The 19,014-nt window shown below is 38.5% G+C and overlaps 1 protein-coding gene across 1 annotated transcript in view; it reads left to right on the top strand.

Annotated features, from left to right (window-relative positions):
* Window positions 1-6,112, top strand: part of snx9b (sorting nexin 9b) — a 117,596-nt gene extending 111,484 nt beyond the window's left edge. The window contains exons 16-18 of the mRNA XM_072265365.1: window positions 257-371; window positions 2,806-2,897; window positions 3,398-6,112. Coding sequence (XP_072121466.1) covers window positions 257-371; window positions 2,806-2,897; window positions 3,398-3,448 — 258 coding nt within the window. The 3' untranslated portion in view covers window positions 3,449-6,112. The remainder of the gene's footprint in view (window positions 1-256; window positions 372-2,805; window positions 2,898-3,397) is intronic.
* Window positions 6,113-19,014: the final 12,902 nt, after the last annotated feature.

Consider the following 19,014-nt stretch of genomic DNA (forward strand, 5'->3'; position numbering starts at 1 on the left):
CACATTTGGATATGCCTTATGCTACTCCTGATCTGATATTTTCTTAATTTAAATTTCTGGTAGGAACTAACCTGTTCAAAAATGTTACTGTTTTGATGAAACTTTTCATGGCAAAGTCCTTTACTGATGAAGAATTGCTCCAGAATTTTAATGAGTGATAATATTAACTAAGATTATGAATAGAATTTTTATGGAGGGATCATATCTCTGATTTTCACGGTTCATTTTATTATTTTTATTGTGATATTTTAAATAGGGTGCCATAGAAAAAGCCAAAGAGGGTGACAAGTTGGTTGCCTTAAATAAGATAACAGCACAGGAAAAGAGCACCATGGTGAGTCGTATTGGCACCATGTCTTATGCATTACAAGGTGGGTACAAAAACAAAATGGAAAATGACATGCTTTTAATCTGTATTTGTTTACAGTTTTGCATGGGGCAGATGAAAATGGCTCGGGGTAGATAAAAGAGTAAATATGTGAAGCCTTTATCGATTGTTAATAGTAATGGTAGTTAAGTTTGCCAGCTCTGGAGATGTGAACACGTGACAAATATTAATGCATTATTCTTATAAAGGCACTATTGTGGTAATTCAGCATTTTGGCTTTAAAGCTTTCTGCCAGCTGCTATAATGTAAAAAGTTTCAATGGTGGGCAAGTTGTTGGAGAACATCCTGAGAGGCAGGATTTATGAACATTTGGAGAGACATAACCTGATTAGGGATAGTCAACATAGCTTTGCCAAGGGCAGGTCATGCCTTACAACCTTGATTGAATTCTTTGAGGATGTAACAACACGCATTGATGAAGGTAGAGCAGTGGATGTAGTGTATTTAGATTTCAGTAAGGCATTTGATAAGGTTCCCCATGAGGGGCTCATTCAGAAAGTAATGAGACCTTGCTTTGTGGATCCAGAATTGTCTTGACCACAGAAGGCAAAGGGTGGTTGTGGATAGTTTGTATTCTGCATGGAGGACAATGACCAGTGGAGTTCAGCATGGATCTATTCTCGGACCCCTCCTCTATGATTTTTATAAATGACCTAGATGAGGACGTAGAAGGGTGGGTTAGTAAGTTTGCTGATGATACAAAAGTTGGGGGTGTTGTGGATAGTCTTGGAGGATTGTCAGAGGTTACAGCGGGACATCGCTAGGATGTAGATTTGAGCTGAGAAGTAGCAGATAGAGTTCAACCCAGATAAGTGTGAAATGCAACACACATCAAAGTTGCTGGCGAACGCAGCAGGCCAGGCAGCATCTGTAGGAAGAGGTGCAGTTGACGTTTCAGGCCGAGACCCTTCGTCAGGACTAACTGAAGGAAGAGTGTGAAATGGTTCATTTTGGTAGGTCAAATTTGGAGACAGAATATCATCTTAATGGTAAGACTTTTGGCAGTGTGGAGGTTCAGCGAGATCTTGGGGTCCATGTCCATAGAACACTCAAAGCTGCTGTGCAGGTTGACAGTGTTGTTAAGAAGGTGTATGGTGTGTTGGCCTTCATCAACCATGGGATTGATTTGAAGAGCGGTGAGGTAATGTTACAGCTATATAAGACTAGTTAGACCCCACTTGGAGTACTGTGTTCAGTTCTGGTTACCTCATTACAGGAAAGATATGGATGCTATAGTGAGTGCAGAGGAGATTTGCAAGGATGTTGCCTGGATTGGAGAGCATGCTTTATGAGAAATGGTTGAGTGAACTTGGCCTTTTCTCCTTGGAGCGATGGAGGATGAGAGGTGACCTGATAGAGGTGTACAAGATGATGAGAGGCATTGATTGTGTGGAAAGCCAGAGGGTTTTTCCCAGGGTTGAAATGCCTAACATGAGGGGCATAGTTTTAAGGTGCTTGGAAGTAGGTACAAGGGGGATGTCAGAGGTAAGATTTTCACACAGTGGTGGGTGTGTGGATAGCACTGCCAGCGAAGTTGGTAGAGGCGGATACAACAGGGTCTTTTAAGAGACTCTTAGATAGGTACATGGAGCTTAGAAAACTAAAGGGCTATGCGGTAGGGAAATTCTAGGTAGCTTCTTGAGTAGGTTACATGGTCGACACAACATTGTGGTCTGAAGGGCCTGTAATGTGCTGCAGATTTTCTATGTTCTATCTGTGAGTAAAAGAAAGAAACCGAAGGAAGACTAAAAGTGCAGTAACTTTGGTAACTATGAAATTGCACTGATTACTAAAATGATACCACTTAGCTTTCACCCATCACCAATGATATATAATATTTTCAGCCACTGGCAACAGGTATGGTTTTTCATTATTCTACCTGTGCCAAGTATTAATCCTATCCCCCATTAACATTGACCTTGATATGGAACCAAAATCCCATGAACTGCAAAGGCTACATGCAAGATATCTTTTTTTAGCCATTTTTTTACAGGATTAATCTCTCTCATATCACTTTTGTCCTGGTTTAAACTTCTGCTTCCGTTGTATATTAAAATGTTGCACCAAGAACTTCAGTTTTTATTGACATTTGCTGTTTAATCTTGACCTAATCTTGAACTGTTTATTCTGACCCCTCCACTCATTGCTCAGATCCTTCACTTTCCCGATTATTGATGGGAAGCAGACGTAGTAAGTTGGGGCACAGAAGTCTGATGAGTCATAAATATTTTACTAACTTTTGTCCATAATCCCTTCATGAGCCATTTCACCTTGCATTGTCTGGAATAAGGGAATGTGAAAAAGAGAAAGCTGAGTATCAGAAAAATTTGATTGCATCATAGAAAGTTAAACATAGTTAATTTTCTTTCATTGTTTTAGTAAATAAAGATGATTAACTTTCCATACTTTCATTACAGCTGAGATGAATCACTTCCACAGTAATCGGATTTATGATTACAATTCTGTAATGCAACACTACTTACAGCAACAAGTCCAGTTTTATGAGACAGTAAGTGGCATAGTTGATCTGTTTTATTTTGGATTCCATTGGGATAATTGGCGAAATGCCAATTTCTTTTCATCATGCAATTAAATTCTATGTGTTTGTTTAAGTAAAAAGCATTTGTTTCCTATAGCTAAACGATCCAGTTTTTTTACCTGCTGCTTCCAATAACCTATTGATCAAATGACCTCTATTCTTATCCCCATCATAATCCATGCCTGTCCTTATCAGAGTCATTCCATTTGCCTCTTCCTTATTCTGCCAACTTCTCGCTATTTAAAACTAACTTGTTTTCTTTCACTGAGGAGTATAGTTGAGAGATGGCTATGTGTTAGAATTGACTATAAAGAGGGAAACAATTCTAAAGAATGATATGGGGAGTAAAAAGCAACGAATGAGAGAATGCCATTGAACAGTTAATCAATGTTTACACATTTGTTGGAAGATCTTAAAGAATATGTTGAGGTTTATTGCAACTGAAGATTATTTTTATTATTTTGCACTAGATTGCAGCAAAACTGAAGCAAGCATTGAGCCATTTTACAGTGCAACAGTAAACCCTGCAAAGTAATCAGCCTTAATTGACCAGAAGTTGAGGAAACCCATGCTGTGAAGTGTGTTTATGAAGGAAAAGCACAAGAAAGACATCTCAAATTAAGGTTTTGTTTGAGATAATGTTAAGCATGCAAAACAGCTGTTTGGACCATTTATTGTTCTGTTGCTGCAAAATTGTTTCATGACTTTTGAGTATAAACATGGTGAACTTTTGTTACTTTATGCATTATTCTTTGTCTCTTTCTTGTTTGTTCCTTTTCAGGACATATGCACAGTTGTATTTTTGACCAGCAGTGACATCATTTTAGGAATTATTGTTGATATCATGATGCCATAGTAGCTGCTACTGCCTGTATAAATTTCATTGTTGCAGATTACTTTGGTTACTAAATGGGCTACAGGAAGAAGAAATGCTGCATTCTGGGGTGGTGGTGGGGGGATTATTATGATATTGGAGGCAATAACGATGGAACTTGGGAACTGATTTTTGTTCTCCATGCAAGTACTTTCTGAAGGCATTCTTTCAATTCAAATGTGTTTTATCTTTAATACATCAAATAAATTTCATGTCACTTATGCATTCTATAAATAAAGTGGGCAAGAACAAGACTATTTTAAAAACAATTGGAGCAGATAGCAAAGAGAAAGCCATTTAAAGAAAGGATTCCAAAATGCCAGTAGATGGATGCAATTCAGCGAAAAGTAGTGCAGCACAGACATGGAAACATATGGAAGGAGAAACCTCTTGCAGTGCTTAAACTTTTTATTGCTCATTATTTCAATTTTTCAATTCGTATAGATACCAAGAATATATCAGACCTTGAAAAATATATCTTAACATTCCTGACTATGAACTTTGCCATTTATTCTTGACCAAATTTTACTTGGGACATAGCTTTTCGCTCCATCCCCTTTCAGCGATAGCATTAGTAGAACAATGTCAAAGGTTATACTCTGAGGTGCCACTCTGAAAAGCTTAATGGGCATAGTTGGTTTACAATTTGGCTTTTGTAATGAAGTGTATGTCACATTTTTGTTTTACAATAATCACCATCTTTGGCCTCTTCATCATTATTATTGCTGCCTAAGCTACCAAACTACCAAAAAGTTGCTTTTTGAAGAATTATATGTTAACAATATTTTAGCAAAATGATTGCTATTCTTAACTGATTATCAGTTCTTTTTGAAATCCAGCCCTCCAAAGTTCAGGGCTGGCATAAACTTCATGTAAATGCAAAAAAATTCAAAGTCATTCTGAATAGAGCTATTAAATTACCTGGAGCCCTGCTTAAATTTAAAATGACTGCACAAATATATCTGTAATTATACAGACATACATTTATGAATCTAAGAGGACTATAAGAGCATGTTTGCACCAAAGATAACTATTTAATTTTGTATTGACATTATTTTTGGATGATGAACTAATAAATGTTCTATGCTTATACATTTTTGATATTTGAGTTTGTCATGTTCAAGTGCTAAGCTGGGAGAAAGTAAATTTGAAATGTGGAATGTGTTTTGTAATATAGGACAAAAGAAAACATCTTTATATTGTCAGTGATGAAGAACATTCTGTGCATAAGATGGTTAACTAGAATATTTTTAAAAACAGAAATATTTGCACTCATATTTTGCCTTCTATACCCAATTTGGTGGATGAAAAATACAAATGCAGTGGATTCTGGTTAATTGGACCATCGGTTAAATGGGGCTGCCACTTATTTGGGCCAACTCTTTAAGAATAAAAAGTAAATGAGAAAATAACTGGGATTTCTTTTATTCATTTGAGGCACTACGCCGTTTAGTTGTGTCAGGAGACAGATACCAAATAGTTTCTAACTAGCGCTGTTCGCATGCACTTCTGTGGCGATCAGACATGGCACCATCCTTAAAGTGAACAGTTTCTAAATAGCATCAATTGCATGTGCTTGTATTCAAAAAGCAGTGATTTCTGTCACATTGTTGGCAAGAAATAAGCAGAGAGACAAGTCAGAACTGTTTTTCTAACTGCGGTTTCAAGCATTCGGGGTTGAAGATTCCAGATATGCCCAGAAGTGAAAATGAAACAATTTCACTACTTTAACAAGTTAGGAATTATGAAGAAGGCATTGACAATCATCTTGAATGTTACAATGAAAATGAAGATTTGGAAGATGCAATCATCAATAGCATTGTATGAAGACAGTCCATTATTTACACAGTGTGCTGATTGTGTTCATTTATAGCCAATCAAAACAACATGGCATTTTACATATGCTGAATTCCTTCATCAATAACTGTTAGGAACTAATACAGTTTTATAGTACTGTAGTAGTATTGATTGTGTTCTAATTCGTTGTGTATTTCATTTGAATATATAATTTGTTACTCAGTTAAATAGTAGTTCGTCTTTTTTTTATACCTTTTTAATTATTTCTATGGAATGTTGGCTAATTGGGCAGCCACTTAATAAAGCCAAAATGTGCTGGTCCCGATGTGTCCCAATTAACCGCAGTCTACTGTATTAAATTATTGAGATGTGTTAACTTTATATGAGATTTGTAACAAGATATTACATTATTGCTGTGCCTTCTGTACACAAATTATACAAATGTAATTTATCTTTGTTAATCCCAATGTGAAAATATCTTGTTGAAATTAAATGTCAGATTTATCTTAATCCTATTATAGTACAGAATTTCTGCGATGAAAGTTTATATTTAATCAGGAATGCTGTAACATCCAGTCAGAGAACAGTAAATCTCACCAAGCTTTACTTCTGAACACTGAAATTCATTGGTTAAGTAACTGCTTTATAGCAAACAAGGGAATTAAGATTAGCTATATTTGTCATATATACATCAAAATACAGTGAAATGTGCATTTATGTCAAAACCAACGCAGTCTGAAAACTGCAGGGAGCAGCCCTCAAGTTGTGCCATGATTTACAGCACCAAGATAGCATAGACACAATTTATTAACCCAAACCCATATGCTTGTTTTGAAATGTGGAAGAAAACCCACACAGTCAGTGGGGAGAACATACAAACAGTGATGGGAATTGAACCCCAATCTTCTGATTGTAGATGCTGTAAAGCATTACAAGGACCACCATGTAACCATGCTGTCCTTCTGGGAGACCTAAAGGAAGGCAGGTGGGGACACACCATTTTGTCTGATGGATGATTTGAGCCTGAGGAAAAGGATGTGCTATTGGAGCTAAGCAATCTAAGTAGATCTATTATTTTGTATTTTATATTGTTACCATACAATTTTCAAAGTGAACTTCAGTCTAAAATTGGTTTGTTTGAAATGATGCAAGAACAGTTCAGTAATATTACTGTTCTTATATTTACATAATTTTGATACGAGTGCCTGAGGTGTCTGACCTTTGCAATGATAGGATATAATAGTGATGCAGTGCTTAAATTTGTGGACAAGTCCATCATTCTGTAGGAAAAAAAATCTGAAATTGGTGTTCCAAATGAAATCTGCTGGAAATTAAAGGTGGTTCCTGAAATCCAGCCGATTCACTTATGTCTATCTAACCTTGATCTGAGCTGATCTGGTTATGGCTCTGGATTCATGAATGTTAATTGACTTTTAATTGCCTTCTGAAACGTAAGCTACTCGGGTGTGTCATAGCTGTTGAGTTTTTAACAAGTTTTAAACTAAATCAGATAGACCATATGGCAGTGACATAGGTACAAAATCTCATGACCCAGAGCATTGCTCATGTCTCAGTAAAGTATGTAAAGTCTTCATCATGAACATTTCAGAACCAGTATATAAATTGGTAGGGCCATCCTATAGACCATTTAAGCAAAAAAAAAAATGCTGTGGTTAGTCAAAAGGGAATGGTATCATGTCAGACATTTCAATGTTAATATCTGGGCCTGAGTTTTGAGAACTGCACATTGGGGTGATATCAAAACCTTGATGATGATATATATTGTTTTTATAACAGAAAATTTATCAAACATTACAGCTGAAGTAACAACAAAGATTTTGATGATTGAGAAGGTAACTTCCTCTGCCAAATTAACTCCATTGATCAGGTCACACATGGATCTGTTCTTTCTCCTGTTGTGGGAGAGAACACTAGAGAGACAGAGGCAACAGAAGACACCTAACACCCTGATGGCTTGTCTACTGTATTCAGTGCACCTGGTATGACCTCCGTTGCATTAGTGAGACCTGACGTAGATTGGGGGACTATTTTGTTGAGCACAGTCGCTCCATCCACAAAGAACAATATTTCCTGGTGCCCAATCATCTTAATTTCAGTCCGCATCTGTCTTCTGCCATGTTGGTCCATGGCCTCCTCTCCTACCATGATGAAGCCACTTTCAAGTTGGAGGGGCAACACCTCATATTCTGTCTAGGTAGCCTTCAAACTGATGGCATGAACATTGATTTCATCAACTTCTGGTAATACTTTCCTCTTCCCCTTCCCTCTTCAATTCCACACTCTGACGCCCCCCCCCCACTTTTACCTTTTCTCTTAACTTGCCTATCATCTCCCCCTAGTGCACCACCACCTTCCCTTTCTCCCATGTTCCATTCTCTCCTATTACCTCCCAGCTTTTTAACTTCATCCTCCTCCCATTCCCACCTGGCTTCACCGACCACCTTCTACCTAGTCCTCCTTCCCTTCCTCCCACCTTCTAATTCTGTTATATGCCCCTTCCTCTCCAGTCCTGATGCAGAGTTGCAGCCTGAAACGTCGACTGTTCTGTCACTTCCATAGATGCTACCTGACCTGATGTTCGTCAGCATTGTGTGTATTGCTAGGAGTACCCCACAGATTCTGCAGTTGAGAACAACAGAAGAAAGTGCTGTAGAATACCAGTGTTGTTTCTCTCCAGCCATTGGAGATAAATTGGTGATCTTGAAGATATCTGGTGACAAAAAAAATCAGATACCTGTGTCATAACACTTTAATCACTTTGACTATATCAGCATTGTGTGACAGATTTGAATAAGAGCAACAATTTAAACTTTCCTACAACAAAAAATCACACTAGATTCTTAACGTGTATGGAAACAGGTGGTAGAGCCTGTGGCCCATTTGGCTGAGTGCTCCTTTCCAGAGCATTCCCCCCTCCCCCCCAGCAATATGCTAACTCAGACACGTGTACCTTGGGTTGCAAATTTCGACCTGTTCATCTGGTTGTATTTTCACAAGTGAGCAAGAATACACAACAATGATGGAGAGTCTGAAATGAGGACTGTCCTCCATGCTGTTCATTCTGATGAATGTAGTCTACTTCACTATCCATTCAAGAAAAGTGCTATTTTTGAGTAGCAGCAGAAAATCTAGGACACGAGCAGGATTTCCACAGATATTGTTCATGCTTGACAAGGAAATACTGGAAATCATTTCAAGCAGGAGTCAGTGGATGTTGTAGGGCTAGTTCACAATATTTATTTACCTTCAGAAGTAAATGATCCCTTTCATTATACCACAGAGTTGATTTGACAAATGATTTTGTGTTCACTTGTGAGTTCTAGATACCAGCACACCTTAATGCTTAATGAAGACGGTGGACTTGGAAATTGCATCATTCAAACAGCTCTCCAACCAGTCAGTAGTATGGACATGAAACTGGCCTGTTGAATAATGTTGGCAAAAGTGAAGGTGGAAATGAAAATTCCATTTAGAACTGTCTCCTGCTTCTCATTTGTTGCTTCTCCATCTTCTGTCAGTAACCAGCATAATGCCCTCTCTCCTGTATGGTTGGCTGATCCTGTGCAGGAGCACCAGGCAAAACCTATTATTGTTAATAATGATCATAAGAATTGCTGATTGTTGTCAAAATGAGCTGGAATTTTCAGTCATTAGTAATATGTTTCACCATCTCTAGTCTCCTGTCTTTTGCAATGTTCAACAAGCTTTTTGAGCAGTTTGGATTGGACATGGTCTTTGTCAAGAATTATCCCCTAAATCTGCATGATGACTCTACTGTCTGGATCACTTCCAGGACACACACTGTGGCAAACATTAATTATTACTGGAAGGCTATCAGCTTTGTGAAATACCTCTCTTTTGACAAATTGTGTGGCCTACCTATGCAAGGAACTTTTAACCATAAGACATGGGAGCAGAATTAGCCATCTGGCCCATCGACTCTGCTCTGCCATTCAATCTGCCCCTCAACCCCAGTTCCTGGCCTTCTCCCTGTAACCTTTGATGCAGTGTCCAATCAAGAACCTATCAATCTCTGCCTTAAATACACCCAGTGACCTGGCCTCCACAGCCGCATGTGGCAACAAATTCCACCACCCTTTGGCTAAAGAAATTTCTCCACATCTCTGTTGTGAAAGGGCGCCCCTGTATCCTGAGGCTGTGCCTTCTTGTTCTAGACTCCCCCACCATGGGAAACATCCTTTACCATGGTGAACATTTTTTTAACAATGGAATGCTGCAGACTGTTACATTTGAGGGTGCAGGAGGATGTAGTCATAGCAAATGCTACCTGGGGAAAAGCTGTGAAGTCACCTTGAGATCCTTTGATAAAAGATGATTTTAAAAAAACTATCCACAGAATCTGCTGAACAGATTATCAAAATAATTTCAGAAAAAACACCACCAAGCACTAAAGCCTTGGTGGTGTGATTGTCCCTCCAGTTAAATTCTTCATGCACAAGCCAAAGTCTCAATAGCACAATAGACTGCCTTTGAAATAGCTGCAGTGGGGATGAGACTGCCATTTTTTTTCTGGATTGAGTACTTGCCAAGGAAATCTGGAAGGGAATGGAACACAGAGAAAAAAATGTTGAATTTTTCTCTCACAGAATGAATCTTTAAAGTTAATCTCATGCTAATGTAAACCTAACATTTTTATTTTGTGTTGGAATGATGACATTATACAGTATTAGGTCTTTGCAAATCTTAGGAATAAAAAGTTTTTTACAAAATGAAGTACTCACATTCTGTTAATGAATCAATAAAGGTCATCAACTTAAGGACATCAGCATTGTGATGACAATATCCTAAGTTGTCACTACTTGCGTAAGAAGGATATCATTAAAAAAAAATTCTACTCTATTTTTGTATCCCCTCCATTATCTCCCCCTACCCCTATAGACTATAACTCTGTAATAGTTGTTGTTACAAGGATTACCCCTTAGTAATGATGAGCAGGTTGGTACAGAGAGAAATCTGTATTTACTGACAAGTACCGTTATTATCTCAACTAACAAGCACGTGAATTCACAACATGACTAACTGTGTGCACACTTACAAGGTTTCCCTGACCCTCCATGAACAGTTAAAGAATAGAAACTGTAACACCTGGGCAAAAAGAGTCTATGTTGGCCAGGCGTTCCTCATGGTCCAAATACGATTTCTGCATATCCGACATGGAGTCCTCCACATCGTCGATGGTTGGTCTCCTGAGTAGTTGTTGCTTTGCATTCAAAACTCCTTACTTTAAATACTTATTATCAGTTCAAATATATTTCAATCTTACTGGTTTGAGGTCATCGGACTGACTTGTGTCACCTTCCTATTCGTCATGGTCCAAGATAGCATCAATTTTTTGCCCCCTTTGGAGAGTGACAGCTGGTAATTTTTGTCTCTTTGTTCTAAATCAGAGCAAACCAGCCAGTTACTAAGCTCAAGTTACTTGGGGCAGACACAGATCCAACTACTCATAAACCTGCATGTTCTATCATACCAAAGATTCCTCACAAATAACTTCTTATTTGGAAATTATCTCTGGTCCTGCAGTTTATCAGGAGATTCAGTGTGTCTACTTAAAGCACTTTGGTTGCTATTTCTGAGCAAAACCAGTTCATAAGACAGCTCATAAAATGGCAGCCTCCATTTCTTCAAGCACCTGGCAAGAACAAAGACAAGTAGTTTGTCTACTTCCACTACCCTTGACTCATTGTAGTTCTTTCTGGCCAACATTGTGTCCCATTAATTCTGTCCTCCTGGTTATCCTGCATATTATTACTCTTCTGTTGGCAGCAGCTTCTTCTGTTTCAAAGTCGTTAATTTCTACCATTTCCTTCCTATTTCCATTTCCTCCTTTTAGACACACGCTAATATCTCTTTGACTAAATTTCACTCTTTCCTTATCTCCTTTGGAAAAGGTGACTGATAATACTCTTGTGAAGCACCTTTAGACATTACATATTAAAGATGCCAAAAAAATTAGAAGCAATTGTTTTGCAAAAATTATGCATACTTAATCTTTTTCCAGGTTTTCCCTTAACTGTCATTGGAAATGTCAAACTTTAACAGATTCTGGAAATGAGTTCATATTGTCAGGAACTGGGCATCTCTGGCAAGACCAAAGTTTATCGTCTATTCCTAATAGCGATGAACTACATTATTGAGCCTTTCCAGTCTCGATGTAGGTGCACCGATGATGCTGTTATGCAGAGAGGTCTAGGACTTAGACAGTGATGATGAAGTGCCAGTGATACATTTCTTAATTGTGACCTTTTCTGACATGGATTGAAAGTTTAAAATAGTGAATCAGGTACCAATTATTTAGGCTCCATTATTCCGATTGGTGTTATGCTTGAGTGTTTTTGGATTTGTGTTCATTCCTGGCATTAGAGAGTATTCCATCATGCTTCTGGCTTCTGACTTGTATATGGTGGCAAATGTCTGTCAGAGGACAATTCCTTTGTCACAGGATACCCAGCCTCTGGCCTTTAAATGACTGATATTTAAGTGACTGGCTTACTTGAGTTTCTGATTAACAATGTAAACTCCCGGATATAGTATTGGCTGTCACATTTCCTACACTGCAATAGACACTGCATTTCTAAAGAATATCACTGGCATTAAAACTGAGAGCCAATGCCTTAAATCACAATGGTTACAACATGCAAGGAGACCATTTGGCCTGTCATACAAGCTCAATGTAAGAACAATTTAGCTAATTGTACCTCCTATTGCTCTAAAAAAAACCTCTAGCTTTTAGATATTATCTAGTTCCCTTTTGAACACCACAAATGAATTACATTTCACTTCCAACCCTACATTGATTTGAAGACCAAACCACAATGTGAATTTTCATAGCAATTCTTGGTGTGTTGAGGTTGCAGAGCATAGGCAAAGATGACCGAGGGAGCTTCAGTTGGAGGGTCTATGGAAATTTCTCAACACTGCTTTTGGTTGGAGAGTGTAACATTGGCTTAGTCATGGGGGGTGGTCAATAAGTATCCTTGTTAAATAAAATGTGAGTACAGAGATTGGATAGTATTTTAAGAGGCTCTTTCTAAATTAATTTGGCAGGTGAGCTCAGTTCTGTGTATTGTACAACTTGCAGCATGTGGGAATGCCAAGTTTCTCCTTGCAGTCCGGATGACTGCAGCTGTGGGATGATCAGCTTGGATGCTGATCCGAGATACTATGCTATTGAGCATTCACAAATCTGAAAGTTAGGTTCATAGGAGGTGGTTACCCTGCAGCTGAAGGAAAGACAGTCAAAGAAATGTGACCCAGGTGGAAGAAGGTTGGAATTTTGGACTGTATCTCACTCCAAAATAGTTCCTTCTTGTTGGGAAATAATGGGTGAATGTACCTCTGAGGAGTCTACAGAAAGTCACGATTAAAGATGGTTCATGGGTAGATGTAGGAGGAGCAAAAGTCCAAGGGCAACAATGTTAGGAGACTTGATAGCAATGGAATTGCAATGAAAGCCATTCAAAGGGAAAATAATGTGAATTTGGGGCCAACATATTCCTGTAAAGTTGAAAGGTAAGGAAAGCAAATCCAAGGAACTCCTGCTGTCAAGGGATATCAAGCATTTTATAAAGAAGGAAGCATGCAACAGGTATATCAAACAAAATATGGGAAGTACAGGAGTGGCAACACGGGCTGGTGGCATTTGAAAAGTTAGGAGAAAAAAAGATGGGGCACACAAGGTCAAGGAAAATCTCCAGGCATTTTATAGGTACAGTAATAGCAAGAGGGTAACCTTGAAAAAAAATGTGGGTTAAAAGTGGCTGTCCAATTTGGATTTAGATGAGCTCCTAAATGAAAACTTCTCATCGGTATTCACAAAAGAAAATGACATTGTATTTGGAGAATTCAGAAAGGGCTCAATGAAAGTCCAGCAAGTTATCAATAAAAAGCAAGTGGGTAAACCTTAGTGGGCGTTAAGGTTGACAATCCAGGTTAGGTGTATCCCAGGCATTTGTAGGGCCATAGTAAAGACTATTAAATCGCCACTTGATATATGACTAGAGGACACCAAATGTTTATTTTTTTAAGAAAGGTAGCAATGTTAGGCCAGGTAGTTATAGGACTATTTAATATGAATGGTAGGGAAGTTATTAAATATATATATATATTAGGGATAGGATCAAACTACATTTGGAAATGCAGCGATTAATCAAAGAAAGTCAGCATGCCTTTATGAGAGGAAACTCATACTTGATGAATTTTATCATTTTCCAGGAGGCACCAGAATCTATTGCTGAGAACATTGCCATTGATATAGTCTGCTTGGATTTCAGCAAGGCTGCAACATAAGAAACCCATCAACAAGCTGATCAGATCTTGGAAGAGTTGGTAAATTGGATCCAAAATTAACTTGGTAATGAGAGATGAAGGGTGATGGTGGACAATTATTTCTAAAGACAAAGTGGTGTTTTACAGGGAGCAATTCTGGGATGATTGTTGTTATGTACATTAATGATTTGGATATGAATATATAATTATGATTAGTTCAATTGTAGCTGATACCAATGTTGTTGATCACGAGGATTCCAATCCCACCTTTCTGAATTCTTCGTATCATTTTTTATTGTTTGAGAATCTACAACGTCTCAGCATTTGCAATGAGCTTCTCATTTTTTTTGACAAACCAATGATCCATTGCCCAAATTCAAAGTTAATGGTTAGAATTTGTCTAAAAACACAAGACATTCTCCTCTAAAGCAAACTGCAGGTTTAATTGCCAGTTAATGTGAAAATAGTATATGATGTACATTATACTAAATTATATTTTACATTGAACTTTGACATAACATTATTTTTATGGTTTTCCTCGTGAGGGTATTAATGTGTGGTGCATCAGAACCACTTAAGTTGCTAGATACTCTCTTCATCTGGTCTAATTAACTATTCTACATGTGTAGGATCAAGATAATAAGTGCTCATATATATTTGAAGAATACAATGCTCCATTATAAATGAGCCTAATTATATCCTCAGGGTATATCTAAAGACAATGTGGGTTATTTTAACATGCAGTGGCATAGATAATAGAGGCTGAGGGAAAGGAGTGGGACTAAATTATTAAAAATGGGATGCTGATTTAAACCCACTGTAACAGCACCTATTCCCGGGCAACACAGACAACATGCTGAAGGAACTCAGCAGTTCATGCAGCATCTATGGAAACGAATAAACTGTTGATGTTTTAGGCTGAGTCCCTTCATCAGGACTATTTCCAGGGTGCGAGGTTAGCTAAGAAGCTTGTGTGTAAGAACTGGGTTGGAAATTGTTTGCTTGAGATTGGAATAGGTTTCTGCTTCTGCAGTGTCACACGGCAGGTTGAAAGTCCACTTCAAACACATTGTTACAATGACGTTGCTGATTAAACCATAAGACCATAAGACAAAGGAGCAGAAGTCGGCCATTCGGCCCATCGAGTCTGTTCCGCCATTTTATCATGAGCTGATCCATTCTCCCATTTAGTCCCACTTCCCCGCCTTCTCACCATAACCTTTGATGCTCTGGCTACTCAGATACCTATCAATCTCTGCCTTAAATACACCCAATGACTTGGCCTCCACTGCTGCCCGTGGCAACAAATTCTACGGGTTCACCACCCTCTGGCTAAAAAAATTTCTTCGCATCTCTGTTCTGAATGGGCACCCTTCAATCCTTAAGTCATGCCCTCTCGTACTAGACTCCCCCATCATGGGAAACAACTTTGCCACACCCACTCTGTCTATGCCTTTCAACATTCGAAATGTTTCTATGAGGTCTCCCCTCATTCTTCTAAACTCCAAGGAATACAGTCCAAGAGCGGACAAACGTTCCTCATATGTTAACCCTCTCATTCCCGGAATCAGTCTAGTGAATCTTCTCTGTACCCTCTCCAACGTCAGCACATCCTTTCTTAAATAAGGAGACCAAAACTGCCCACAGTACTCCAAGTGAGGTCTCACCAGCACCTTATAGAGCCTCAACATCACATCCCTCCTCCTATACTCTATTCCTCTAGAAATGAATGCCAACATTGCATTTGCCTTCCTCACCACCGACTCAACCTGGAGGTTAACCTTAAGGGTATCCTGTACGAGGACTCCCAAGTCCTGTTGCATCTCAGAACTTTGAATTCTCTACCCATTTAAATAATAATCTGCCCGTTTATTCCTTCTGCCAAAGTGCATAACCATACACTTTCCAACATTGTATTTCATTTGCCATTTCTTTGCCCATTCTTCCAATCTATCCAAGTCTCTCTGCAGACCCTCCGTTTCCTCAGCACTACCAACCCCTCCACCTATCTTCGTATCGTCAGCAAACTTAGCCACAAAGCCATCTATTCCATAATCCAAACCGTTGATGTACAATGTAAAAAGAAGCGGCCCCAACACGGACCCCTGTGGAATACCACTGGTAATCGGCAGCCAACCAGAATAGGATCCCTTTATTCCCACTCTCTGTTTCCTGCCAATCAACCAACACTCTATCCACATATATAACTTTCCCGTAATTCCATGGGCTCTTATCTTGTTAAGTAGCCTCATGTGTGGCACCTTGTCAAAGGCCTTCTGAAAATCCAAATATACAACATCCACTGCATCTCCCTCGTCTAGCCTACTTGTAATTTCCTCAAAAAAGCTACAGATGTGTTCTTGATGACATTATTAAATGTGTTCTTTGTAGTTCAAAATACTACATTCTGCGACCCACAGCAGCGGAGCCTCATTGCCTTGGTTGTTGTGTGGACCAGGCCTTTATGCCACGGTGTTACCTGCTGAAGCCAGCCAGGAGAGGAGACACTGAGGCAGCGTGGATAAGAGCAGAGGCGCCTGTGGGTGCATTGGAATCCATACAGGGTTGGGGACTGGCCGTTTCTGTCAGTGCTGCCCTTCAGTGTTCACTTGGTGGAAGACAAGCAGGACCAGAACAACATACCATGTAACATCAATCTTGGGTTAAATTGTTATTTTTTTGTGACTATGTTTTTCTGCTATCGTAACTATATGTGCTATGTGTTGTGTACAGTTGGTACTGTGTTTAGTATCTTGGATGAACACTCTTCCAGTTGGCTGTACTCATGTAGATTTGAATGACAATTAAATTTTACCTTGAAATGTACTTCACATAACACTGTATTTCTGAAAACACTGAGAATATTCTGTTTTGTAGGTTTGCAATTTTCAGAGATGCTGTAAAATCTAAATCTATCTAAATTGTCTGTGGTTCTATTTGAAGAAAAATGGTTAAAGGACTGAACAAAAAAAAGTCAGCTAATGGAAATTTAGTCAGTGAACGCATTTCCTACAGATGAGATGTTGAACCAAAACCCCAAATGAACTGAAATCCCATTGGTTAAATAAACAATAAATTTACTGTGAAGCAATCTTAAACAGAACTAGCACTATTTGCATCTCAAATGACATCAGTTAAAAAGCTGGTCATCTGTTGCACCGTTTATTCCTGGTGTAATTTCCAAGTTGTCAACCACAGGTGCTGACATGGATACCCTTCACAACAGTAACTCATTAGTTTCAAAGGACTGTGAAAGTATCCAACTAGTAAAGATGATTTGAAAATAAAAGCCCTTATTTGCCTATTCACATCTGCAAAGCAAATGTTCTAATTAAGTTTTTTCTTTAAGAACAGATTTTCCAATACTGTTCCAATGAAGTTGTTATTGAGACACAGACATTCCCGCAGGTGGGCCAGGTGCTGTTTGATGAAGTGGTTTGGGAGGTCATTTAACTGGGCTTCTTCATGCTCCTGGTGAGTGGATTTAAGATTCTCAATGTCCTGCATACTCCATTTTGAATAGCCAGTGGCCAAAGACTTCCACGGGTCAGTGAGGTTGCCTCTTTCTTGTAAGAAAACATTGAGAATATCCTTGAAAATTTTCTTCTCTCCTTATTGCCATGAAGGAGCTCAAAACAGAATAACTATTTTGGGAATGTGATGTCAAGCATTCCTGTTGATCTGAACCAGTAGGGTGTAGTTTGTGTTTCAGTGCTTTGGAGAGGCACTAATGTTAGATATCTTACGCCTTGCTCTTCTTTTTCACATCGATTCATATCAAACTGCTTTCACTCAAAGCAATTCTATGGAGTGCAATTTAAAATTAAATGTAAAGTAAACATCAATTTAGAAATGATAGATCTAGCCAGCCTGAGAAATACACTCGTTAAACCAAAGCTTTTTGTAGATGAATTTCTTTCAAGTGCAGATCTGCATCTGAAAGAGAGCAATAGTTCTAACAATATAGGGGATAAATTCCTGGAATGTATCCCTGGTAGATTTCCACATTAGAGTACTGAACCATTGAGGGAGGAGGCAAATTTAGAACTACTATTGTGCTGGGAAAAAAGTAACAAGTTTAAGGGTTGTCAACATTTTACAATTCAATAAAGAATTACCAAAACATAAACAAGTGTGAAGTAGGGTATGAGAGTAAAGTAAACTAAAAGTTTTGAGTAAGCTAAAAACAAACTTTGTTTTCCTTTTTTCAAACCAAAGAATATCTACTGGTTTGTAAAAAGATTAGCAAGGCAAATGTGAATTTCTTGCAGGTGGAGACTGCAGAATTTATAATGTGGATTAAGGAGATAACAGTGAAATTAAATACTTTGTGTTTGTTTGTCGTCACAGAATTACAACTAGAAATCTTGACAAATTTAGACCTCACAGTCTACATTCCAGTGTTTTGAAACAGCTGGCTATGGAGAAAGTGGATGTTCTGGTTATCACCTTCCAAAATACAAATGATTCTGCAATGGTTCCTGCAGACTGGAAAGTGGTAAATATGACCACACTATTAAGAAATGAGAGAGACAGAAAACGTGGAAAATTGTTTTGTAGGTGGGAAAAACATAGGTGGGAAAATGCTGGCACCTAAGGATGTGGTACCAAGATATACGATTGTCATTGAGTCATAGAAAAGTACAGCACAGAAACAGGCCCCTCAGCCCATCTAGTCTATGCTTAACCATTTAAACTACCTACCCCCATTGACCTGTACAAGTACCATAGCCCTCAATGCCCCTACCATCCATGTACCTATCCAAACTTATCTTAAATGTTGAAATCAAGCTCACATGCACCACTTGCTCAGGCAACTCATTCCACAGTTTTACGGCCCTCTGAGTGAAGAAGTTTCCCCTCATGTTTCATCTTTCACCCTTAACCCATGACCTCTAGTTGTAGTCCCACACAACCTCAGTGGAAAAAGCCTGCTTACAGTTAGCATATCTGTATGCATCATAATTTTGTATACCTCTATAAAATCTCCCCTTTAGTCTTCAACATTCCAAGGAATAAAGTCCTAACTTATTCAATCTTTCCTCAAAACTCAGGCCTCCAGTCCTGGCAACATCCTTGTAAATTTTCTCTGTACTCTTTCAACCT

The sequence above is a fragment of the Mobula birostris genome, chromosome 8 (assembly GCF_030028105.1).
Source record: "Mobula birostris isolate sMobBir1 chromosome 8, sMobBir1.hap1, whole genome shotgun sequence".
Classification (NCBI taxonomy): domain Eukaryota; kingdom Metazoa; phylum Chordata; class Chondrichthyes; order Myliobatiformes; family Myliobatidae; genus Mobula; species Mobula birostris.